At 36.2% G+C, this 27,823-nt stretch overlaps 1 protein-coding gene across 1 annotated transcript in view; it reads right to left on the bottom strand.

The window, feature by feature from the left end:
• COG5 (component of oligomeric golgi complex 5) overlaps positions 1-27,823 on the bottom strand; it is a 312,502-nt gene that overhangs the window by 149,593 nt on the left and 135,086 nt on the right. Inside the window, exon 7 of the mRNA XM_007083949.3 lies at positions 15,583-15,713. Coding sequence (XP_007084011.2) covers positions 15,583-15,713 — 131 coding nt within the window. The remainder of the gene's footprint in view (positions 1-15,582; positions 15,714-27,823) is intronic.

Here is a 27,823-nt window from a genome sequence, read left to right as displayed (position 1 = left end):
GATGAAAGAAGGTACTGCATGAGACTACATGCTGTATTGTTTCATTTGTATGAAATCTTAGAAAAAGTGAAATCTGTAGACACAGAAAGAAGATCAGGGATTGCCTGGATTTGGGGAGGGGGAAGAAGGCACTGACTGCAAACAGGCATGAGGGAACGGTTTGTGGTGGTAACAGTTTGCTAAAAAACTGAGTTATGAGATGGTTGCACAACTGTATACAATTTACTGAAACCCATCAAACTGTATGCTTAAATGCATGAATGTTATAGTATGTTAACTTACACGTCAGTAACAATGCTAAAAGAAAAAAGGAAAGCCTTAGAATGGGAGAAAATATTTACAATACACATATACAGCAAAAGACTTGTATCCAGAATACATTAAGAATTCTCACACAACAGTGAGGAGAAGAAGAAAGTAAACTTTAAATACCAAGCCACGACCCTATGTATTAGGTATTTGAAAAGCAGGTCACATCAGCAATTAGGAAAAGGCAAAACAAAACTACAATGAGAATCTACTACCCCCACCTACTGAAATGGATAAAATTAAAAAGACTGCCAACATCGAATTTTGGTGAGGACCTGGAAGAATTCTAAGCTAATATGGGAAGGTAAAACGATGAACCACTTTGGAGACTCGCTAGTCTCTTTAAAAAGTAAACATTATTCTTTCCAAACCCCCAAAATTCTTTGCATTTGGTATTCACCCAAGAGAAATGAAAACCTACACTGACACAAAGACTTGTACTTGACCCACGGCAGCTTTATTAACCCTAACCTGAAAATGGAAATAACCCAAATGCTCATCAATAAGTGAACAAATAAATGTCCTTCAATAAACTGGACTACTAATCAGCAAAAAAAAAAAAAAAAAAAAAAAAAAAAAGGACCAAACCATCAATGCATATAACATGGATCAATCTCAAAATAATTATGGTGAACAACAGAACCAGACATGAGAAAGCACAGGTATGACTTCAAACTAGAAGTTTAGAAGATGCAAACTAATCTTATAGTGACCCAAAGTGGTTGCCTGGGTCTTTTCTTCTGAATTACAAAATAAAAATTTCAGTGTTTACTACTATAATAAAAAGCCAGTATTAAATTGCTTAAATTAGATAAAGTCATACAAAGAAGAATCGCCCAAATAAAAAGTTCTGTGTTTTTGAGAAACATAAAACAATTACACAAATTTTAACCAAAGAACAGTGACAGATTCTGTATGAAGGACAATGAAAATTTAGTCAGATGCTAAATCACAGGGGAGAATGAAAATGAAATGCCATTCAGTGAACTGGAAAACTATGGAAAGCTATAATGCCAAAGACCCTAAGGCTGGAAGCAGACAGTTAATTAGACTGAATTAGAGTGAATCTACACTACAAGACAGCAATAGAATTAAATTTCAAAACAAAGCAACCAGTGTTACTGTAGGTTGTTCATGACAAGAGAATATATGAAAGGACAAGAAAATACCATCACTGTATAATATAGAAACAAAAAGAACAATGCTACTTTACATTCAGCATAAAACAAGAACATAGAGCAGTACCATATAACGACTGAAATACTGCAAAAGAGAAAAGGGTGGTGGGTGGAAGGGAGATATTAATGCATCCACCGTAAAGAAAATAAAACTAAAGCAGCAATCAGCATACTTTTTCTTTAAAGGGCTCAACAGTAAATATTTCAGGCTTTCCAGGCCATAGAAGGTCTCAACTGTATGTTCTTCTTTGTTTTTTTCCAACCATATAAAAATAATTCTTAGCACCTGAGCCAAACAAAAAACATACTACCATACTACCAACCCCTGATTTAGAGTGTTTAATTAAGAGCTCAAATTAATTTCCATTCAAATTTAAGGATAAAACAGTAAGCACAAGCTAAATAAGACTAAGCTTTGGGAAAACATTTAGTTGATCAGTTTAAAATATCTTTTTAAGTTCTAAAACACCACATCAGTACAAATTAATAACATTGCTATTATTAACAGTATATCCTTAAAGAGAAACTGTAAGAGTAACTTTTGAAATTATTATTTATACATGTCATTAGCTTATTTACTTAAGTGTAAATATACCCATGCCAGGTTTCCACTAAATTTAAGGAAAGCTAACAGTGATAGGAGCAAACAAACAAATATTTGGAGGGGATATATGGCAAATTATTTATCGAGGCCACCGGTAAAGGAAATACCTGAAACCTTTAGCTCTGTGTAACCTGAAGAGCTCATATTATAATCATTCCTTCAAATTGTTTCTTTTCTAATTGAGGTATCATTGACTTGTTTTTTGTTTTTTTGTTTTTTTTTTTAACATTTATCTATTTTCTGACACAGAGGGAGACGGAGTATAAGCAGGGGAGGGGCAGAGAGAGAGAGGGAGTCAGAGAATCAAAAGCCGCTCCAGGCTCTGAGCTGTCAGCACAGAACCTGACATGATGCTTGAACTCACAAACCACGAGATCATGACCTGAGCTGAAGCCGGATGCTTAACCAACTGAGCTACTGAGGCACCCCAAGGTATCATTGACTTATTATATTAATTTCACATGTACAACATAATGATTGATATTTGTGTACACTGCAGAATGATCACAACAGTAAGTCTTAACGCCATCACCACAGCTGAGAGAATTTTTTCTTGTGATAAGCACTATTAAGATCTACTTACTCTCTCAGCAACTTTCAAACACACAATACAGTGATATTAACCGTAGTTACCATGCTGTACATTACGTATGCAAGGTTCATTTATTTTATTTTTTTAAATATGAATTTAATTTCAAATTTGTTTCCATACAACACCCAGTGCTCATCCCAAAAGGTGCCCTCCTCAACACCCATCACCCACCCTCTCCTCCCTCCCACCCAAAATCGACCCTCAGTTTGTTCTCAGTTTTAAGAGTCTCTTATGCTTGGCTCTCTCCCTCTCTAACCTCTTTTTTTTTTTTTTTTAAGACTCATTTATTTTATAAATTGAAGTTTAAACCTTTGATTCCCTTCACTCATATCACCTACCTCCCTGAAGTTGTTTATTTTGTGTCAAGAAAAATGGTTTGGGAGTACAGTAAGGAAGTTCCTCAACAAGTTAAAAATAGAACTACTATATGATCTAGCAGTTCTACTTCTGGGTATTTATCCGAAGAAAATAAAAACACTAATTTGTCTTTTTTTAAGCTTTTGATTTCATTTTTTGGTTGCTGTGATTGGTTCTTTTTCTTATATTCAGTTTTTTAATATAGAATCCAGTGTTTCACTACTTACATACAACACCCAGAGCTCATCACAACAAGTGCACTCCTTAATTCCCATCACCATCTAGCCCAGCTGCCACCCACCTCCCTCTGTCACTAAGAGTCTCTTGTGGTTTGTTTTCCTCTCTTCTTTTTCCCCTCTTCTTCCCATATGTTCATCTGTTTTGCTTCAATTCCACATGTGTGAAACAAAATGGTACTTGTCTTTCTCCAATTGACTTATTTCACTTAGCATAATATACTCTAGTTCCATCCACATCATTGCAAATGACAAGACTGCATTCTTTTTGATGGCTGAATAATATTCCATTGTGTGCACACGTGCACACACACACCACATCTTCTTTATCCATTCATCAGTCAATGGACATTTGGGTTCTCTCCACAGTGTGGCTACTGTTGATAATGCTGCTATAAACATTGGGGTGCATGTACCCCTTTTATTCTGTATTTTTATATCCTTTGGGTAAATACCTAAGAGTGCAATTGCTGGATCACAGCATAGTTCTATTTTTAGTTTCTTGAGGAATCTCCATACAGTTCTCCATAGTAGCTGCACCAGTTTGCATTCCCACCAAAAGTACATGAGGGTTCCCCTTTCTTGGCATCCTTACCAACACCTGTTGTTTCTTGTGTTGTTGTTAATTTTAGCCATTCTGACAGGTGTCAGGTGGTATCTCAGTGTGGTTTTGATTTGTATTTCCCTGATGATGACTGATGTTGAGCATCTTTCCATGTTTCTGTTAGCCAACTGGATGTCTTCTTTGGAAAACGGTCTATTCATGTTTTCTTCCCATTTTTTAACTGGGCTATTTGTTTTTTGGCTGTTGAGTTTGATAAGTTATTTATAGATTTTGATACTAACCCTTTATCTGTCATTTGCAAATGTCTTTGCCCATTCCGTCGGTTGCCTTTTAGTTTTGCTGATTGTTTCCTTTGCTGTGCAGAAGCTTTTTACCTTGATGAGGTCCCAAGAGTTTATTTTTTATTTTGTCTCCCTGGCTTCTGGAGACATGTCAGGTAAGAAGTTGCTGCGGCCAAGGTCAAAGAGGTTGTTGCCTGTTTTCTCCTCTAGGATTTTGATGGCTTCCTATTTACATTTAAGTCTTTCATCCATTTTGAGTTTATTTTTGTGTATGGTGCAACAAGTAGTCCAGGTTCATTCTTCTGCATGTCACCATCCAATTTTCCCAGCACCATTTGTTGAAGAGACTGCCCTTTTTCTATGGGATGTCCTTTTCTGCTTTGTCAAAGATGAGCAGAGCATACAGTTGTGGGTCTATTTCTGGGTTTTCTGTTATGTCCACCCATCTATGTGTCTGTTTTTGTGCCAGAACCATATTGTCGTGATGACTACAGCTTTGTAATATAGCTTGAAATGCAGAATAGTCAGGACTTCAGTTTTTTCTTTTGCAGGATTGCTTTGGCTATTTGGGGTCTTTTGTGTTTCCATACAAATTTTAGGATTGTTTGTGCTAGCTCTGTGAAAAAGGTGGTGGTATTTTGATAGGGATTACACTAAATGTGTAGATTACTTTGGACAGTATGGACATTTTAATAATGTTTGTTCATCCAATCCATAAGCATGGAATACTTTTCCATTTCTTTGTGTCCTCTTCAATTTCTTTCATAAGTGTTCTATAGTTCATAGTTTTCTATAGTTTCAGTTTATAGATCTTCAATTAGCTTTATTCCTAGGTATCTTACTGTTTTTAATGCAATTGCAAATGGGACTGATTCCTTCATTTCTTTTTCTGCTGCTTTATTAGTGTATAGAAATTTCTGCATGTTGATTTTATATGCTATGACTTTGCTGAACTCATGTATTAGTTCTATCAATTTTTTTGGTGGAGTCTTTCAGGTTTTCTACCTAAAGTATCATGTCATCTGCAAACAGTGAAAGTTTGACTTCTTCCTTGACAATATGGATGCCTTTTATTTCTTTTTGTTGCCTAATGTCTGAGTCTAAAGACTTCTAGTACTATGCTAAATAGTAACGGTGAGAGAGGACGTCCTTGTCTTGTTCCTGACCATAGGGAAAGGCTCACAGATTTTCCTCATTGAAGATATTAGCTGTGGCTCTTTTGTATATGGTCTTTATGATGTTGAGGTATGTTCAATCCATGCCTACTTTATTGAGAGTTTTTATCAAGAATGGATGCTTTATTTTGTCGAATGTTTTTTCTGCATCTATGGAAAGTATCATATGGTTCTTATCTTTTATTAATGTAGTGTATTCATCTTGATTGATTTGTGAATATTCAACCAGTTCTGCAGCCCAGGAATAAACCCCACTTGATCATGGTGAATAATTCTTTTAATGTACTGTTGAATTTGATTTGCTAATATCTTGAGAATTTCTGCATCCATGTTCATCAGGGATACTGGCTTGTAATTTTGTTTACTAGGCTCTCTGGTTTTGGAATTAAGGTAATGCTGGCTTCATAGAATGAGTTTGGAAGTCTTCCTTCTACTCCTATTTTTTGGAACAGCTTGAGAAGAATAGGTATTAACTCTTCTTTAAATGTCTGAGGAAATTCCCTTGGGAAGCCATCTAGCCCAGGACTCTTGCTTGTTGGGAGATTTTTAATTACTGATTCAATTTCTTTGCTGGTTATTGGTCTGTTCAAATATTCTATTTCTTCCCATTTGAGTTTTGGTAGTACAGAAGTATCTAGGAATTTGTCTATTTCTTCCAGATTGCCCAGTTTGTTGGCATATAATTCTTCATGGTATTCTCTTATAATTGTCTCTTTTTGTGGTACTGGTTATAATGTCTCCTTTATCATTCATGATTTTTGTCTATTTAGGTCCTTCCTCTTTTCTTTTTGGTAAGTCTGGCTAGGGATTTATCCATTTTGCTAATTCTTTCAAAGAATCAGCTCTTAGTTTTGTTGATCTGTTCTACTGGGTTTTGTTTGTTTGTTTCTATATCATTTTTGCTCTTATCTTTATTATTTCCCTTCTTCTGCTGGCTTTAGGGTGTATTTGCTATTCCTTTCCTAGCTCCTTTAGGTAAGGTTAGGCTGTGTATTGGGAACCTTTCTTAGTTCTTTATATCAGCCTAAATTGCAATATACTTCCCTCTTAGGACTAACCTTGCTGCATCCCAAAAGGTTTGGACTGTCATGTTTTCATTTTCATTTGCTTCCGTATATTTTTTTATTTCTTCTCTAATTTCCTGGCTAACCCATTAATTCTTTAGTAGAATATTCTTTTACCTCCATGTATTTGAGGGCTTTCCAATTTTTTTTTCTTGCAGTTGACTTCAATCGTTGTGATGTGAAAATATGTATGACATGATCTTGATCTTTTTGTACCACCTGAGGGATGATTTGTGACCTAGTAATATGATCTATTCTGGAGAATGTTCCATGTGCACCTGAGAAGAATGTGTATTCTGCTTTAGGATGAAATGTTCTGAAAATAACTGTTAAGTCCATCTGGTCTAGTGTGTCATTCAAAGCTGTTGTTTCCTTGTTGATTTTCAGCTTAAGTGATCTGTCCATTGTTTTAAGTGAGGTGTTAAATCCCCTACTATTATTGTATTATTATCAATGAGTTTCCTTATGTTTGTTATTAATTGATATATATATATTTGGGCACTTCCAAGTTGGAGCATAAACATTTACAATTTTTAGATCTTCTTGATGGAGAGAACCCTCAATTATGATATAATGCCCTTCTTCATCTCTTATTACAGATTCTGTTTTCAAATCTAGTTTGTCTGATATAAGTATGGCTGGCTACTCCAGCTTTCCCTTGATGTCCCTGAGCATGATAAATGGTTCTCCATCCCTTCAACTTTAATCTGTAGGTGTCTTTAGGTCAAAAATGAGTCTCTTTTAGGCAGCATATAGGTAGATCTTGTTTTTTTCATCCATTCTGATACCCCATGTCTTTTGATTGGAGCATTTAGTCCATTCACATTCAGAGTGATTACTGAAAGATACGAATTTAGTGCCACTGTTACCTGTAGAGTTGGTGTTTCTGGTTATGGTCTCTTGTCCTTTCTAGTCTTTGTTGCTTATGGGTTTTTTTTCCCTCCTCTCAAAGAATACCCCTTAAAATTTCTTGTAGGGCTGGTTTAGTGGCCAGAAACTTCTTTAGTTTTTGTTTGCCTGGGAAGCTCTTTCTCTCTCCTTCTATTTCGAATGACAGTCTTGCTGGATACAGTAATCTTGGCTGCATATTTTTCCTATTCAGCATGATGAATATATCTCGGTACTCCTTTCTGGTCTGCCAAGTTTCTGTGGACAAATCAGGTGCAAACTTGATTTGTCTTCCCTTGTAGAAAAGAACTTTTTTTTTTCCCTTGCTTTCAGGACTTTTTCCTTGCCTGTGTATTTTGTGAGTTTGACTATGATATGTCTTGGTGATGGCTAGCTTTTGTTGAATTTAATGGGAGTTCTCTGTGCTTTCCAGATTTTGATGTGTCTTCCCCATATTAAGGAAGTTTACAGCTATAATTTGCTCACATAAACCTTCTGCCCCTTTTTCTCTATCTTCATCTTCTGGGACTCCTATGATACAAATGTTATTATGTTTTAATAAATCTCTGACTTTCCTAAGTCCTCCTTCCTGATCCCTGAATTTTGTTTCCCTCCTTTTCAGCTTCATTATTCTCCATAATTGTATCTTCTATATTGCTAATTTCTTCCTCTGCCTCATCCATCCTTGTGTTTATGGCCTCCATTTGGGTTTGAATTTCAATTAAAGCATTTTTAATTTCAGCCTGACTAGATTTTTGTCCTTTTATCTCTACAGAAAGGGATTCTCTGGTGTCTTCTAAGCTTTTTTCAAGCCCAGCTAGTATTCTTATAATCACTGTTCTCAATTCTAGTTCAGGCATCTCACTTATATCTGCATTGATTAAATCCTTGGCCATCATTTCTTCCTTTTCTCTCCTTTGAGGTGAATTTCTCCATCTTGTCATTTTAAGTGAAAAAGAAAAAGCAGTAACAATAATAATAGAATGAAATAAAAATTAAAATTAAAAAATAAAACTGAGGCACCTGGGTGGCTCAGTGGGGTAAGCATCTGACTTCAGCTCATGTCATGATTTCATGGTTCATCAGTTGAAGCCCTGCATCAGGCTCTCTGCTGTCAGCACCAAAGACTGCTTTGGATTCTCTGTCCCCATCTCTCTCTGCTCCTCCCCTACTGTGCTCTCTCTCAAAATAAATAAACTTAAAAAAAATATTTTTTTATTCAATTAAAGGAAGGTGGATCCTAGGTGTGTTTTGGTCTGCTTGTCAAGAGAAGCTTGATAGAAAAAAGCAAAAAGAGAAAAAGAAGAGAGAAAAAAAATTTTTTTAAATAAAATAAGTTGCTTTTTCTGTATCCAAGAACAAAAGAACAACAACAAAAACAGAAGCCAACACCAAAAATGAACAAATGAACAACAACAACAACAAAACAACCTAAATGAAGTTAGATCCAGTTTCCCCTAGAGCTGAAAGTTTGCAGCAGTCTGTGGCCAGTGGACTAAACTCCTGGAAGTGATTCCAGCTGGTCTTCTGGGGGAGGGGCCTGCTGCTCAGATTCTAAGGCAGACTTGCCCTAGTGGAGATGTGCCTGGAGGGCATGGCGAGGGGTGGGGGCTGGTGTAACAGCGCCATTCTCCACTTGGTGGTGCTGTTTAGCCTAGTGGGGGTTGATCAGTGTTGGTGGGCTAATGGTGAAAATGGCTTCACCCTGCTCTCGTCTCCAGAGCAGGAAGTTCACGCCCTCACAGACATGCAATAAGTCACCCCTCCGGTGTCTCCTGTTTCTGACAGCTCCCTGCCTTCTCTGTCTGTGTCCGAGCTGTCTGTCTACCAGGCGGCACCTCTCTCTGGGATTTTATCTCAGGTCCGGCTATGTTTCAAAACCCCATACTTCAGACCCCTGCAGTGCAGACCCACAGTGATCTTCTGGGCATCTATATAGACCCACAGTGTCGCAGCTCTGTGGCCAGGGCCTGCTTGTCCCAGGAAATACTCATGCTGCTGGCAAAGCAGCAGCGGTTCAGAGTTTATGGTGAATTGCAACACACAACCAACACCAGGGTTTGCTGTACTTAGCAGGTGTCTTTGTTCCCATACTGGTGAATGTGGTAGCTTGATGGTGCTCACCAGGTCTTTTGCCCACAGAGAGCTGTACCACCTCTACCAAATGCACTCCAAGCAGGGGAAATGCTTCTCCTGTGCAACCCAAGGGATCCTCAAGCCTCAAGGTCCACTCCCAGGTCTCTGCCCTGCTTACTTGCAGGAGGACCACCACGTGCTGACCTCAAACTTCAGACTCCGTTCTCCACTGTAAAAATACTTTGAAGAGAAATACGCACCCTTATGTTCACTGTAGCGTTATTTGCAACAGCCAAGATACGACAGGAATCTAAGTGTCCACTGAGAGGAACACATTAAAAAGATGTGGTATATATATATGATGGAATAGCCATAAAAAAGAATGAAATCTGAGGTGCCTGACTGGCTTAGTCAGAACAGCACTTTGGGTCAGGAGTTCCACCTCCACATTGGGCATAGAGCTTACTTTAACAAAATAAATAAAATAAAAAGCTAAAAAAAAAAAAAAATTCTTGCCATTTTTTACAACATGGATGGACCTTATGTGAAATGTCAGAAACAGAAAAACAAATACCACATGGTTTCACTTATATGTGGAACCTAAAAAAAACAAAACAAAACAGAAACAGTTTTACAGATGCAGGAAACAAACTGTTGGTTACCAGATGAGAGAGGGATTGAGGGGCAGGTGAAGTAGGTGAAGGAGATCAAGAAGTATAAACTCCCAGTTATAAAATAATGAAGTCATGGGGATGTAATGTACAGCATAGGAAATATAGTCAGTAACACTGTAATAACTTTGTATGGTCACAGTAACTACACTTACGGTGACCATTTTATAACATTTAAAAATACTGAATCACTATGATGTACAGATGAAATTAATAGGATATAGTATGTCAATTTAATTTTAAAAATAAATAAAATAATGCTTCAACAAGAGTTGAAAAATTATTGACACTCTATACTTAGCAAATGGAAAAATAACAAAAACTACATTGGGACGAAACATGCAAAAGGTGAGATCTGTCCTACAATTCATGGGACCAGCCAGGAAAACTTCCAGCAGCCAAGGAAAGAAAAGTAGACCTCTGAAAGCAGATATCAGCTTGACAAATTAACTGACACTGAGTCTACTATTGGTGTTTGCCAGGCTCATAAAAAAGAAAAAGATCACAAAAGAAGTGTTGCATACTAAACTACCATAATTAGCTACAAAAAGAGTCACGTTTTCATTGTTCAACTTTGCCAGTGTTTTTGAAGCTTAGGAAATGTTTAACTTCTATAGATCTTGAACACAATGCACTTGAATTGGTACCCTCTCTATGCTAGAAGCATGGAGAATTTTACAAAATTCTTTTTACAAAAGCACAAAGTTCACAATATAAGCACTTACTGTGTGCTATGTAGACATTTATCTACTCAACTTTAATTCTACACTGTCATCTTAGAAAGTCTGTCAAGATCATGCTGTTGTGATCTACTTTTAGCTGTCAACTGGTAAGCACCAGAATCCTGGGCTTGATCAAGGATCAAGGAGGTTTTCTGCTCCAGGGAAAAGACAGGTTCACAGACATTTTCTTCCTAGCACTGACAACAATTACCATAGGGAGATTATACCCAAGTACTGAGCTGTGAAAGAACAGATCACAGAGACCCTCTCCCTGATGACTTTTAAAGACAAGCAAGTACATCTTCCCCCATCCTAGACCCTCAGAAAGTCCTGCACTTGTTTACTGAGAAAGCTTCTAATTCACAAGTTAAAGCCGTCTTTCTAATTAAAATGTCATCGTTTCACTGTGGAGGCCTGGTATCTATGGTGATGCAGGAACTCGTCCAGATCAAAATCTCTGTCACCTATTTTTGAAAGCTAGTTACAGCTTGAGGTAATGAATCTGTTGCAATCCTGAAAATATCATAAGGTTCTCTTTCTTTGTCTGGCTTCTGTCAGTGAAAGATTCTAAGGATCAGTAGCAAAGAGAGAGAAATAGGAGTCAACGAAGAGCTGTAGATGGAGGCCATGTGTAGCCCCACGCTTGTGACAAAGACGGCCACGTGAAGTAAAGAATATTTTTTTGTATTGTGCTGATATGGTATGCTTCACCAGAGGATGCACACCAAGTCATCAATCCTTCCAAACCTTTAGTGAAGAAAATGGTAGTGATACCACTATGCATCTTTTCCATATAGAAATAATACGGCTTTTGTGAGGGCAGTCTACTTCCATATTTTTCATGTAGGAAGACACAACAGTTTCTCAGTATTATCTAAGTAGCCATTTAGTTTAAGCTTCAAAAACAGAAACTTTTAACTACTGTAGTAGAGTCTTTATGATACTACAAAGCTATTTAAAATCTACAAATGAAAACAGCACATTTAAGCAATTAACTAGAAAAAAACAGTAATGATCAAAGCAAAATTATCTATCTTTATGAACATTTTGGTTTTGGAAAAGAAAATGCACTTTCTTTCTTTTAATAAAGTTAAGTTTTACAATTAACTGAGACTGAAAATGGTAGCCATCAACTACATACTCAAAAAAATGTCACCAACATTTTTGAGAAACCCAATGTCAGAAGTTGATTATTAAATGCAATCGGTGACATGTAATTTTTCAAGTTCCTTATTTGTTGAAAATCTCTGTTTCTGTTATAAGCTTATAAACCAGTAAGTGAGCAATATTTCATGAATGCAATAGTACTTCAAATTAAAATGCTGCCATTCTTTTAGTCTATTTACAATAAATATTAATGGTATGTTTAACTATTTCAATGATGTCTGACAAATGGGAGAATAAGATTTGAGAATAAAATAGATATAAGCTGCAGCATCTGTTTTAATGGGAAGTGGAAGGAGTATTCCAGGCATAAAAGGAACATGAAAGCCCTAAAGAAGGCAGGCAGGCAGGCAAGCACGTGAAGGACTAAAAGCAAGTGTGTGACCCTCAAGAGCAGAGAACACAGGGGACACTGGCAGCAAGCATTCGTGTTGAAATGCTGATGACAAGGAAAAGAGCACAAGGGAGAGGATAAAAACAGAAAGGAGAGCTGGAAATACGAGGAGATAAGGTTCCTAAGAAACAGTACCCACACCACAGGTGGTGCAAAAGGTGCCTGTACAAAGTAGAAATTAAGGGCATCTGCTCAAGGTAAACTGTAGAATGGGGTGAGGTGGGGAAGACTGATGGCCTGAAACACTAATGTCAGATAATAGGAAAATAAAGTTGGCCAGAGAAACATAAAAATTCTGAAGAATACAGAAGAACTGGTTTAATTAGTCATCACATGGAGACTTCCCAAAGAAATTTTTAGGCTATAAAAATTCCTTTTTCAATGTAAACTGCTTCACAAATTGTCAAATAATTTAAAATACGATTATTTAACAAAATTAGAATAAACTGCTTGCTCTTAATAAAGCAAGGTGGAAAGCAGGCATTCCAGACTATGTCTCTATCACTTGCTAGCTGTGTAATCTTGAGCTAATTTCCTAACCTTTCCAGGGCTTTGTTTCCTTAACTATCAAAAGTGGATAATTGCATCTTCCTCACACATTTGTTACCGTGACTGAAATAACAAATGTAAAGTGACTAACACAAATCCTGGCAAAGAATATGCATTCAATAAAGGTTAGTTTCTTTCTGAATTCCTGAACTGCCTGCTGACACAGCTGGATGATACCTCTGTCTTGTTGCTTTCTAAAAGGAAAGGAGGGGGGGCTCCAAACAAACTCCTTCCACTGAGACACCCTGCTTCCCAAGAAACATTATCTCAGTAGCATCATTATTGATGAGGGTTTAATCTTCTGAGCTCTGCCAAGCCAGAAAGCTAACACTGTAAAAATAACCCAGAGGACTCAGGTCCGAGAGAGAGACACACACACATGACTGAATTCAAAAATAAATGAGGTTATGAACACCAGTGTCAATTTACACATGAGAAATATTGTATAAATTGCAAAGTGAACCAGAATGTTACTACTGGCAGATCAGTACATTTTCTCCCTTTATGAAAATTATGTACGAAGCCCAATTATATTCAGGTTAGTTACTTTATACTTATGGAATCTAAACAAGACAAACAAGTTGGATGATACCAGCAAACGACAAACTCTGCTAACATAATCCATACAGCCTAACAGGGAGACGATATTCCCATCCATTGAGCAGAATCTGCCCCCCTCCAAACCACACTGAGACATACAAAATTATAGCTCCCTGGTCCCTGTTCTCCTCAGATCCACACAGATCGTTCCACATCTACTTGTGTAGACACACAGTATTTTTATGTATTTTTTTCTTCCTTATCTTTCTAACTTAATCTTATTGATTAGACATAGGCCATTAGCTAAATAACAAGTTATCTATCTACTTTAATCATCTTTTGACTGTGTACAATCCAAATTTAACACTGTTAACATTTAAGGATATTAATTTCCTAAAATTTTATCACTTCTACTTTAATTTTAATATGATTTAAAAACTGATGGAAAGTCAAATTCAACAACTGCACAATGTACACAAAACAATAACATATCTAAAATCAAGTTTAATTAGGAACAATTATCCTAGAAAAGACTTTCCTGCTTTTAAAATATATGAGCTTATGTTAAAAAAATAAACCTTTAAAAGTAGCCATTCCTTTGTTTAATTTTGTTTGTTTTTTAAGTAGCCATTCCTTTGTAACATGTTAAAATCACCCACCCCTACTGCAAAATATTTTTGTTCAACAAACTTTAGTAATGCTTCTTTTCAACCATTTTTGCTTTCATTCCCACAACTCTGAAATATAATAAAATATTAAGGGTTGCATAAATTAAAGATATAAGCATATACACACACATTCATATATAGCAATAGAACTTCACAGGAAAAATTTTAAACAGTAGTTATATATAAAACTTGAAATCTCTGAGGTAGTGACAATATGGACATTAGATGAATACAAAAGGCTTGTGATACTGCACTTTCTGAAAAGTTAATTGCTACCTTTCTCACAACTAAATGAGCCAGGTGACATCAATTTTCTATACAAATAGTCACCTTAAATCAAAGTTGACTTGGAATTCCCTGAATATTTCTTTGAAAAGGTATCTTCTCTAATTTGATGTACACAAGTACCTTATTTTTTAATAGTAGAACTGTGTTATCTTCATAGATCTGAAGTTAGAACAACTGACAGGAGGTAAAACCAAGCTCCAGTATTAGAAGCTGCAATCATGGTGGCTTCTGGGAAAGGAGAGCAGTGACCAGGAGCACAGGGAATTTCCTACTTCTTGCCCTGGGTCTGTATTGCATAGATGTGTTCACACTGTGCTACTTCACTCCTTATGTGTATGTGGCATTTCATTCTGTATGTACAGATCATTTGTTCACTTTTCATTATGCAGATAATAAAAAATTTATTCAAAACGGTAACAGACATTCAGTTACGCTTTTTGAAATATAAATGAAGAATCAGAAGTCAAATAAGTACCTTTCTGACTTAGAGACTACTTAAAGAATCTTTATAAGATTATTTTTGTACAATATAAATGCACAAAACAAATTCCTGGTTTAAAAGATGTGAATAAAAAATAGACACTAATAATTGTATTTGGATCCAATACAAATGGAGAAAACGTCTGGGTGCAATGCAATACAAATGTAGAACGAATGAGATTTACATCTAATTTGCTGATTCAACTACATCGATACCTTTGGGTTTCAGAACATTAAGCATCAGGAAAATGACACCTTCGGAGAAATCTCAAGTCAAATTACTTTTTTTTTTTTCTTAACTATAGCACATTGACTATTAATGGTGCAAGGTTCTGGGGTTAGAGTGGTCTATGTTCCAAACAATACCATGTGTTAGCTGTGTGATCTTGGACAAATTATTTAAGCTCTCAGTTTCCTCATTTGTAAAATGGAAATAGTAATACCTACCTTACTGGGTTGCTGAAAGGCTTAATTACGTAACAGTTCCTCAGACAAAATAAGCATATTCAACAGGTATTAACTCTCTATCTACATATATACATTACAGAAACTATATCTCATATATATTACATACCAGAAATCTTAGTCTATTTTTAGAATGAAATAAATAGGTATTAATACATTTTCCCTGTACTTACTTTAGACCCTATTCTCCAATGCAAGCTGTAGACACAGTTCCTCAGGGATGAGGACACAGATTAGTTTTTTAACCTCAAAATCAAATCTTCATCAATTCTATGACATATTTTTCACATTAAAAAAGTGGTATTACTTTCATTACCTGGGTCTCCACACCCTGTTCCAGTAGGCGCTTAGCTTGATTTTCCACTTCAAGTCGAGCTCTTGCAATAAAAAGTAGATCATTTTCTATTACTTCTATTCCAGAAAGATCGATTCCTTGAGAAAGGTAATCTATTAAAAACATACACACACATCTAAGTATTTCAATATTGAATATCAAGGTATTGAAATATCATGTCTCACTTCTTCAAAATATTATAGATTTGCTGAACACTATTCACTTTCAAAATCTATATTTAAAAAAAAATACAGTTACCCATTTTCTATTTTTTAAATAAAAAAACTTTACTCTGAAGCAAAATGTTCTAAGTTAAGAATGAGTTGGTAAAGCAAGAGTAGAAATTATGATTATAGTAAATTCTAAATAATGTCAACACATTACATAAAAATTAGTGTCAAATTTAATTATAAAGAAACATCCTGATAATCTTAGAAATTTCTCAAGCTGTAAGACAGCTTTAAATGTTTTTCTATAGTAACAAAATATTTGAAACAAATATCCACCATTTGAAAAATTAATAAATCATAAAAATAATTTAGCAAACCAGCACTTACAATGCTGCAGGTTTATATGATTATGCAGACCTAATAGCAACTTACATTGAAGTATTTTCCTAACACTGAATAAAAAAATTTACACAATTAACTCTTTATAGAATCAGACATATTATATTTATAAAATTATATTCTACTTATAGAATTACATATACAGAGCAAGAAGCATGAAAAGATCTCTACCAAGATGTTAATAATAGTTGTCTCCGCATACTTAGAATTTGAGAAAATTATTTATATATTTTTAAAATTTTTTTAACGTTTATTTATTTTTGAGAGAAAGCGTGAGCACGAGTGGGGGAGGGGCGCCAAAGAATCTGAAGCAGGCTCCAGGCTCCAAGCTGTCAGCACAGTGCCCAACTTGGGGTTCAAACTCGTAAACTATGAGATCATGACCTGTGCCGAAGTCAGACGCTTAACCGACTGAGCCACCCAGGCGCCCTTTATTTTTTGACTCAATCTTGTACATATCTAAGGTAACTAAAGTGCTAAAATTTAAGGTCAAGATTTCATTAAGGAGCTTAGACACAGTTCTAAAACTCTATTTTCAATTTTTTAAAGTTTATTTTTGAGAGTGTGCACATGTGCGTGCATGGGGGAGGGGAAGAGAGAGGGGGGGAGAGAATCTCAAGCAGGCTGTGCGCTATCAGTGTGGAGGCAGATGTGGCGCTCAGTCTCAAGAACAGTGAGATCATGACCTGAGCTGACATCAAGAGTCGGACACTTAACTGACTGAGCCACCCAGGCACCCCATAAAACTCTATTTTCTATTTTAACAAAATAAATTATTTCTAAAAAATTGAATTGCTTTAGATAGAGTATTACTTTGTTTTCTAGTTACTCAACAGAATATCAAATGTGTGTTTCACTAAATACTCTTAATTGGAACTGAATTTTAAAGTCTTATTAAAATATATTCCTAGCACCTACAAACTATCATTTTTCACTTAGAGTCATATGTACTACCTAGGACAAATTACATTAAAGCATCCAGTACAATGCTAACTAACCACTTAGCAGCACTCAAATATCTACTGACTGAACACGGCATATACAGTTAGCTCTACACAAGATGACAAAAAGAAATGAAATAAAAGGACAGCTGAATAGTTGTTATTGCTAATCAGACCTCAACCATGAGCATTTTTTTTTAATGTGTATATCTAAAGAAACTTTGGCTTACCACAGTGTATAGGGTCTTAAAAACCTTTAAACATTTATGGGCTTAGGAATCTGACTCCTAATTTACTCACTAGGTGATCACAATCACATGACATAGCTTCATTGAGCCTCAATTTTTTCATCTGTAAAATGCCAACAATATACAAGTCATGCCCTACATAACTTTTAAGACTATCATCAGAATCAAAATAAGCTAATAAATGCCAAAGTACTTTATATATCAATCTAAGGTGTAAATGTAGGGTGGATTATAATTATAAAATGTTTCTACTCTGATTTTTTATTTTTAAAAATTTTCAGAGAATTTTGAGGAAACTCTATTTGACCCCAGTCATGATAATGATCAACGAGGAAATGCTATGTTTACCCTAAAAATTCTTACTAGACAATACACAATCAAACTACAGACATAGAGGGGCACCTAAGCGGCTCAGTCTATTTAATGTCTAACTCAAGGTCATGAGTTTGGCTCAGGTCATGATCTCGCTCAGGTCATGATCTTACAGTTGATAGGATCAAGCCTCACGTCTGTGTTTTAAGCACAGAGCCTACTTGGGATTCTCTCTCTCCCTCTCTCTCTCTGCCCCTCCCCACTCATGCTCGCTGTCTCATATTCTCTCTCTCTCTCTCTCAAAAATAAACAAACATTAAAAACATGAAAAAGTCAATTAAAAATCTACACACATACAAACAATAGAATATAAGTATTATTTTCTTTTCAAGCTGGTTATCAGTGTGCTTTTTTTCTGTTATCTAGGGAAGAAAAATATCATAATTAAGTTAAAAAAAAAAAAAAGGATGGCACAAAAACAGACACATAGACCAATGGAATAGAATAGAAACCCCAGAATAGACCCACAAACGTATGGCCAACTCATCTTTGACAAAGCAGGAAAGAACATCCAATGGAAAACAGACAGTCTCTTTAACAAATGGTGCTGGGAGAACTGGACAGCAACATGCAGAAGAGTGAAACTAGACCACTTTCTCACACCATTCACAAAAATAAACTCAAAATGGATAAAGAACCTGAATGTGAGACAGGAAACCATCAAAACCCTAGAGGAGAAAGCAAGAAAAGACCTCTCTGACCTCAGCCGTAGCAATCTCTTACTCGACACATCCCCAAAGGCAAGGGAATTAAAAGCAAAAATGAACTACTGGGACCTCATGAAGATAAAAAGCTTCTGCACAGCAAAGGAAACAACCAACAAAACTAAAAGGCAACCAACGGAATGGGAAAAGATATTCGCAAATGACATATCAGACAAAGGGCTAGTATCCAAAATCTATAAAGAGCTCACCAAACTCCACACCCGAAAAACAAATAACCCAGTGAAGAAATGGGCAGAAAACATGAATAGACACTTCTCTAAAGAAGACATCCGGATGGCCAACAGGCACATGAAAAGATGCTCAACGTCGCTCCTTATCAGGGAAATACAAATCAAAACCACACTCAGATATCACCTCATGCCAGTCAGAGTGGCCAAAATGAAGAAATCAGGAGACTATAGATGCTGGAGAGGATGTGGAGAAACGGGAACCCTCTTGCACTGTTGGTGGGAATGCAAATTGGTGCAGCCGCTCTGGAAAGCAGTGTGGAGGTTCCTCAGAAAATTAAAAATAGACCTACCCTATGACCCAGCAATAGCACTGCTAGGAATTTACCCAAGGGATACAGGAGCACTGATGCAGAGGGGCACTTGTACCCCAATGTTTATAGCAGCACTCTCGACAATAGCCAAATTATGGAAAGAGCCTAAATGTCCATCAACTGATGAATGGATAAAGAAATTGTGGTTTATATACACAACGGAATACTACGTGGCAATGAGAAAAAATGAAATACGACCTTTTGTAGCAACGTGGATGGAACTGGAGAGTGTGATGCTAAGTGAAGTAAGCCATACAGAGAAAGACAGATACCATATGGTTTCACTCTTATGTGGATCCTGAGAAACGTAACAGAAACCCATGGGGGAGGGGAAGGAAAAAAAAAAAAAGAGGTTAGAGTGGGAGAGAGCCAAAGCATAAGAGACTGTTAAAAACTGAGAACAAACTGAGGGTTGATGGGGGGTGGGAGGGAGGGCAGGGTGGGTGATGGGTATTGAGGAGGGCACCTTTTGGGATGAGCACTGGGTGTTGTATGGAAACCAATTTGACAGTAAATTTCATATATTAAAAAATAAAATAAAATAAATAAATAAATAAATAAAATAAATTGTGGTTTATGTACACAATGGAGTACTACATGGGAATGAGAAAGAACGAAATATGGCCCTTTGTAGCAACATGGATGGAACTGGAGAGTGTGATGCTAAGTGAAATAAGCCATACAGAGAAAGACAGATACCCTATGTTTTCACTCTTATGTGGATCCTGAGAAACTTAACAGAAACCCATGGGGGAGGGGAAGGAAAAAAGAAAAAAAAAAAAAAAAAAAAAAAGAGGTTAGAGTGGGAGAGAGCCAAAGCATAAGAGACTCTTAAAAACTGAGAACAAACTGAGGGCTGATGGGGGGTGGGAGTGAGGGGAGGGTGGGTGATGGGTATTGAGGAGGGCACCTTTTGGGATGAGCACTGGGTGTTGTATGGAAACCAATTTGACAATAAATTTCATATACTGAAAAAAATAAATAAATAAATAAATAAATAAATAAATAAATAAATAAATAAAGGAAAGGACACTATGAGTAAGAGAAGGGCATTATATAATAATCACAGGGTCTATCCACCAGGAAGAGCTAACTATTATAAATGTCTATGCGCCAAATACCCGAGCCCCCAGATATATAAAACAATTACTCATAAACATAAGCAACCTTATTGATAAGAATGTGGTCATTGCAGGGGACTTTAACACCCCACTTACAGAAATGGATAGATCATCTAGACACACAGTCAATAAAGAAACAAGGGCCCTGAATGATACATTGGATCAGATGGACTTGACAGATATATTTAGAACTCTGCATCCCAAAGCAACAGAATATACTTTCTTCTCGAGTGCACATGGAACATTCTCCAAGATAGATCATATACTGGGTCACAAAACAGCCCTTCATAAGTATACAAGAATTGAAATTATACCATGCATACTTTCAGACCACAATGCTATGAAGCTTGAAATCAACCACAGGAAAAAGTCTGGAAAACCTCCAAAAGCATGGAGGTTAAAGAACACCCTACTAACGAATGAGTGGGTCAACCAGGCAATTAGAGAAGAAATTAAAATATATATGGAAACAAATGAAAATGAAAATACAACAATCCAAACGCTTTGGGATGCAGCGAAGGCAGTCCTGAGAGGAAAATACATTGCAATCCAGGCCTATCTCAAGAAACAAGAAAAATCCCAAATACAAAACCTAACAGCACACCTAAAGGAAATAGAAGCAGAACAGCAAAGGCAGCCTAAACCCAGCAGAAGAAGAGAAATAATAAAGATCAGAGCAGAAATAAACAATATAGAATCTAAAAAAACTGTAGAGCAGATCAACGAAACCAAGAGTTGGTTTTTTGAAAAAATAAACAAAATTGACAAACCTCTAGCCAGGCTTCTCAAAAAGAAAAGGGAGATGACCCAAATAGATAAAATCATGAATGAAAATGGAATGATTACAACCAATCCCTCAGAGATACAAACAATTATCAGGGAATACTATGAAAAATTATATGCCAGCAAATTGGACAACCTGGAAGAAATGGACAAATTTCTAAACACCCACACTCTTCCAAAACTCAATCAGGAGGAAATAGAAAGCTTGAACAGACCCATAACCAGCGAAGAAATTGAATCGGTTATCAAAAATCTCCCAACAAATAAGAGTCCAGGACCAGATGGCTTCCCAGGGGAGTTCTACCAGACATTTAAAGCAGAGATAATACCTATCCTTCTCAAGCTATTCCAAGAAATAGAAAGGGAAGGAAAACTTCCAGACTCATTCTATGAAGCCAGTATTACTTTGATTCCTAAACCAGACAGAGACCCAGTAAAAAAAGAGAACTACAGGCCAATATCCCTGATGAATATGGATGCAAAAATTCTTAATAAGATACTAGCAAATCGAATTCAACAGCATATAAAAAGAATTATTCACCATGATCAAGTGGGATTCATTCCTGGGATGCAGGGCTGGTTCAACATTCGCAAATCGATCAACGTGATACATCACATTAACAAAAAAAAAGAGAAGAACCATATGATCCTGTCAATCGATGCAGAAAAGGCCTTTGACAAAATCCAGCACCCTTTCTTAATAAAAACCCTTGAGAAAGTCGGGATAGAAGGAACATACTTAAAGATCATAAAGGCCATTTATGAAAAGCCCACAGCTAACATCATCCTCAACGGGGAAAAACTGAGAGCTTTTTCCCTGAGATCAGGAACACGACAGGGATGCCCACTCTCACCGCTGTTGTTTAACATAGTGCTGGAAGTTCTAGCATCAGCAATCAGACAACAAAAGGAAATCAAAGGCATCAAAATTGGCAAAGATGAAGTCAAGCTTTCGCTTTTTGCAGATGACATGATATTATACATGGAAAATCCGATAGACTCCACCAAAAGTCTGCTAGAACTGATACATGAATTCAGCAAAGTTGCAGGATACAAAATCAATGTGCAGAAATCAGTTGCATTCTTATACACTAACAATGAAGCAACAGAAAGACAAATGAAGAAACTGATCCCATTCACAATTGCACCAAGAAGCATAAAATACCTAGGAATAAATCTAACCAAAGATGTAAAAGATCTGTATGCTGAAAACTATAGAAAGCTTATGCAGGTAATTGAAGAAGATATAAAGAAATGGAAAGACATTCCATGCTCATGGATTGGAAGAATAAATATTGTCAAAATGTCAATACTACCCAAAGCTATCTACACATTCAATGCAATCCCAATCAAAATTGCACCAGCATTCTTCTCGAAACTAGAACAAGCAATCCTAAAATTCATATGGAACCACAAAAGGCCCCGAATAGCCAAAGTAATTTTGAAGAAGAAGACCAAAGCAGGAGGCATCACAATCCCAGAATTTAGCCTCTATTACAAAGCTGTCATCATCAAGACAGCATGGTATTGGCATAAAAACAGACACATAGACCAATGGAATAGAATAGAAACCCCAGAAATAGACCCACAAACGTATGGCCAACTCATCTTTGACAAAGCAGGAAAGAACATCCAATGGAAAAAAGAGAGTCTCTTTAACAAATGGTGCTGGGAGAACTGGACAGCAACATGCAGAAGGCTGAAACTAGACCACTTTCTCACACCATTCACAAAAATAAACTCAAAATGGATAAAGGACCTGAATGTGAGACAGGAAACCATCAAAACCTTAGAGGAGAAAGCAGGAAAAGACCTCTCTGACCTCAGCCATAGCAATCTCTTACTCGGCACATCCCCAAAGGCAAGGGAATTAAAAGCAAAAGTGAATTACTGGGACCTTATGAAGATAAAAAGCTTCTGCACAGCAAAGGAAACAACCAACAAAACTAAAAGGCAGCCAACGGAATGGGAAAAGATATTTGCAAATGACACATCAGACAAAGGGCTAGTATCCAAAATCTATAAAGAGCTCACCAAACTCCACACCCGAAAAACAAATAACCCAGTGAAGAAATGGGCAGAAAACATGAATAGACACTTCTCTAAAGAAGACATCCGGATGGCCAACAGGCACATGAAAAGATGCTCAACGTCGCTCCTTATCAGGGAAATACAAATCAAAACCACACTCAGATACCACCTCACGCCAGTCAGAGTGGCCAAAATGAAGAAATCAGGAGACTATAGATGCTGGAGAGGATGTGGAGAAACGGGAACCCTCTTGCACTGTTGGTGGGAATGCAAATTGGTGCAGCCGCTCTGGAAAGCAGTGTGGAGGTTCCTCAGAAAATTAAAAATAGACCTACCCTATGACCCAGCAATAGCACTGCTAGGAATTTATCCAAGGGATACAGGAGTACTGATGCATAGGGGCACCTGTACCCCAATGTTTATAGCGGCACTCTCGACAATAGCCAAATTATGGAAAGAGCCTAAATGTCCATCAACTGATGAATGGATAAAGAAATTGTGGTTTATATACACAATGGAATACTACGTGGCAATGAGAAAAAATGAAATATGGCCTTGTGTAGCAACATGGATGGAACTGGAGAGTGTGATGCTAAGTGAAATAAGCCATACAGAGAAAGACAGATACCATATGGTTTCACTCTTATGTGGATCCTGAGAAACATAACAGAAACCCATGGGGGAGGGGAAGGAAGGAAAGAAAAAAAAAAAAAAGAGGTTAGAGTGGGAGAGAGCCAAAGCATAAGAGACTGTTAAAAACTGAGAACAAACTGAGGGTTGATGGGGGGTGGGAGGGAGGGCAGGGTGGGTGATGGGTATTGAGGAGGGCACCTTTTGGGATGAGCACTGGGTGTTGTATGGAAACCAATTTGACAGTAAATTTCATATATTAAAAAATAAAAAAAATTAAAAAAATAAAAACATAAATTGTAAAATTAAAAAAAAATAAATAAAAATAAAATAAAATGTAATGTGATATAAAAAAAAAAAAAAAAAGAAAAATGAAAAGCTAGACTACATAAACCCTAAGGTTCCTTCCAGTTACATGTCTCTAGAGACAAAACCAAACGGTGCTTTATTCTTGTGAATGCTGATCTGTCACTCTGGAGACAATTCAAATCATTCATTCAAACCATTTATTTGGGTATCAACATTTGTTAGTCACAAACACCACAGAAATGAATCAGACCTAAATTCTGACCCAAAGTATCAAACTCTATGACAGGAAGAAAAAGCACAAAGTTATAACCACTGAAAGATAAAGATAAAATGTATTATGCCAGGTGTTGTGGGAACAAAAAGAAAAAGTAAATACACTGTATATCTTTGCAAAGTCTACCATCTAGTAGGGGATAAAGAATATAAATTATTAATTCCAACACCTTTTTAAGGTAAACAACACATTATCTAACCACCTCCCTCTCCCACTGCCCCATCCCCTGCTTATCCACACTACATTTAGAGCTGTTCTAAAAAGTAACCAAAATACATACTACATTTGTAATACAAAGGATTCTATTGGCTGGGAGGGAGCAAAAGCCCTATTATTTTCCTGACTGATTACTCCACAAAAGAGGTAAGTGTACAAATGGCGGGGGTTGGGGTGATGGGGGGGGTGGAGACAACAGGTTAAAAAATGTAGCAACACCCCCCATCCACCTACCCAGGAGAATAGAGAAATTACACTAAATTCTCCCCTCCTGATTAACGGTTGCACACAATCACTATCAGTGTTTCAAATCTTTTTACATCTGCTCTTTGTAAAGCACATCTAGGGACTGGAGCCAAGGACAAAAAGATGAAGATGATTCCAATAAAAATAACTATAATTTTTCAACACATAATATGTAGGGGGCATTAAATTGGACACAAAATGTCTTTTTATTATTTTCATGTATGCATACATTTTTTGTGACATTCTAAACAACCTTGCTAAAATTATTAAATTATTAAGAAATTCAGCTGGCTACTAGGCAGCAAAGAACAATTCAAATCTAGGTGTGACTTGAATCTTTTCACTAGATCAATCCAGGACAATCCCAGAAGCCTCAGAATGAAAACCTTACATTCAAAGGATATATAGTATTCCTCCTACAGTCTTCGAATTTGCTCGTTGAAAGGATAAAGATGTAAAAATCACATCAGAACTAACTGTTCATGGAATTAAATTAAGCCAGATTATAACAATGACAGCATTAAAAAAAAAAACTCATATTCTGGTTTAATAAAAAGAGGAAAATTTTAAAAATATATAAAAGGTGCTAAAATGCCAAATTTTGAAATATGCCAGCATTAAACCCAGTTTAACAAGTGAACCTTAATAAATGTGGACTACACAGCCAGAATTCTCTTTCTAGCCATTTAATACTGATACCTATTGGAATTCATGCATGAAAATATGTATGAGGAAACTAAAGTGATCATTTGGATTTAACATATTTATCATCCCTTCACATGTGAGGAAACAATTAGACTAATTTTGAACAGAAAAGAAATGATAATGCTCATCCTTTGTTTAATTAAACTGAGATAAATTTAGCCTAATATTAGAGAAAAAGGAATTCAACCAAAACACCTGACACATAGCAAGAGGATGGGTAATATAAACATAAACAATTTTTTGTCAAATGTACACAACTCTTTGATATTTAAGGTACTAAAAAATAAATTCTAGTTTCCCCTACTATCATTGTCCTGGTCTAAAATACTAAAACTTTAGAACAACCTTCATATGCTTTGACCCCAGGCAGTCACTTGATTTCAGTGACTGATTCGTATATTATTTCCTGGGACTGCCCATTTCTTTTTATTTCTTTGGTTTTAAGATTAACCCAATATCTCAGTGGCATAAAAATTATTTGTTACTAAGTTATATGCTTGTCATTTTAACAGGCTTTCAGTGTTCTAATCGGTACTACCCATGGCTGGCAGAATAAATGTTCTCATGTTCCTCTCCCACTCACGGAATCTATGGCTTCCTGTTAGCTAACAATTTCTCTTTCTATTTTGCAACACAAATCCTCCTTATTGATTCCAAAATCCTTACTGCCTCTTCCTCTACCATCATCCTCCTTTGTTTAAAAGAAACAAAAAGAAGGGTAATTACAGTTTGGTACATGATTCGGTTCTGCATTTACTATTCATAACAATGTTAGCACTAAATTATTGATTTGGAAAAAAAGAGATGGGGGAAGAGTTCATGTGTAAAGCTGGGATGGTGCTCAAAATCAGGAGAAATGAAAGAGGCTAAATCTTCATGCTTCTTTGTAGGAAGCCAAAGAAGCTTTTAACAAATTAACCAGTAGAAATATGGACAGATTAGTTAGAGATATGGATGTAAATACCAAAGGCATCAGCAAAAATGTTAGAATGGCTGTCTCTGGGGAAAAGTAAATGGGGCAGCGGATTGCTGCATTTTAATAACAAATCTTGTACAACTATTTGAGTACGTTATGCACGTAAAATTTTCATAACAAATAAAACTAAATTAAAGAGTAAATGGGAAATAAAGAAAAATAATTTAAAGAATTAAAATAAGGTGGCTAGCCTAAGAGAATAACAGAATTCTTATCCTTTAAATCAATGATTCTGCTTATGGGATAATCTAATAAGATTCCATACAAATACTGTATGACCAAAATATATAGTTTGTAGGCACATAACCCAGAGAAATTCTTATGTATGTACAAATGGAAGACCTGTACAACGTTCCTAACAGCATTGTTAAAAAGAAAACAAAGATGACAACAACCAAAATGACCATCAATGGGAGAAGAGATAAGTATAACATAGCATTCACTCAAAATACTGTAGAGGAGTAAAAATAAATAATGATGGGTATACACATCAATATTGATGTGTACATCAGTACGTATTATTAAGGAAGAAGAAGTTTTAGAAAAATACACACAGCAAGAGGTGATTTATATGAAGACATGCAAGATTATGCAATATATGATTTAGGAACACATACAAACATTAACAACATTTAGAAAAGTTAGGAGAGACAGGGAATACAACATGCTTATAATATTCTAATTCTTAAACTTGGTGGGAAGTATTGGTAGCCTACACAGATTAAAAATGTGGTTTTGCCTTTTATATTTTTCCATCAAATATTAAATAAGTATGAAGCACTGGCACAGATTACGGTATTATAAACAAGGACATCACAACAGTTATAACTGTATTTCATATGTTCAAAAGGAGAAAAGAATGAACATGTTAGTAAAGACATGGATCAGGTAATAAACTGAAGTTCTAGAGATAAAAAGGACAAAGTCTGGATGGGATTAACAGAAGATGCGACACTGTAAGAAAAACAAAAGATACTGTATGTGAAGAGTTTAATGCTTGGATTAGTAACTGGTAACTGGATAAAGTCTTGTATTTTCCTTTTAAAAATATGCTCATGAAAGATTTTTTGGAAACTGGAAAAACATTTCAAAAGGTGGGTAATTATATAACCTCACAACATAGAGGCCACAAGAGCCAAGTGGATCATTGGAATATACATGATCATGTATGAGAAATTTAAGAATCTTCAAATTCTCAAGTAGCACCAAAATAGCATACATCCTCCCCCTGGATGTTTATCTGAGAAACAGCAAAAAAAAGCAAAAACTGACATACAGGAACTGGGCAGCTGGCTATAGTCACTTACCAATGCAAGTGACTCCCTCCTACACACCAACTTTGCAAAGAGCACAATTCAGATATGTGCCTCCGAGAAATTTCAAGCAACCTTCAGATGTTCCTAAAATACTTAAAATCCTGGTTGGGCTTAAAATTGAAAATTAAAGTCTACTATATTCCTTTAAAATCTTATCCTCCTTTTTAAATTTTTAACGTTTATTTATTTTTGAGACAGAGAGAGACAGAGCATGAACAGG

The sequence above is a fragment of the Panthera tigris genome, chromosome A2 (genome assembly GCF_018350195.1).
Source record: "Panthera tigris isolate Pti1 chromosome A2, P.tigris_Pti1_mat1.1, whole genome shotgun sequence".
In the NCBI taxonomy this organism is placed as follows: domain Eukaryota; kingdom Metazoa; phylum Chordata; class Mammalia; order Carnivora; family Felidae; genus Panthera; species Panthera tigris.
This window is presented reverse-complemented; position numbering and strand designations above follow the sequence as displayed.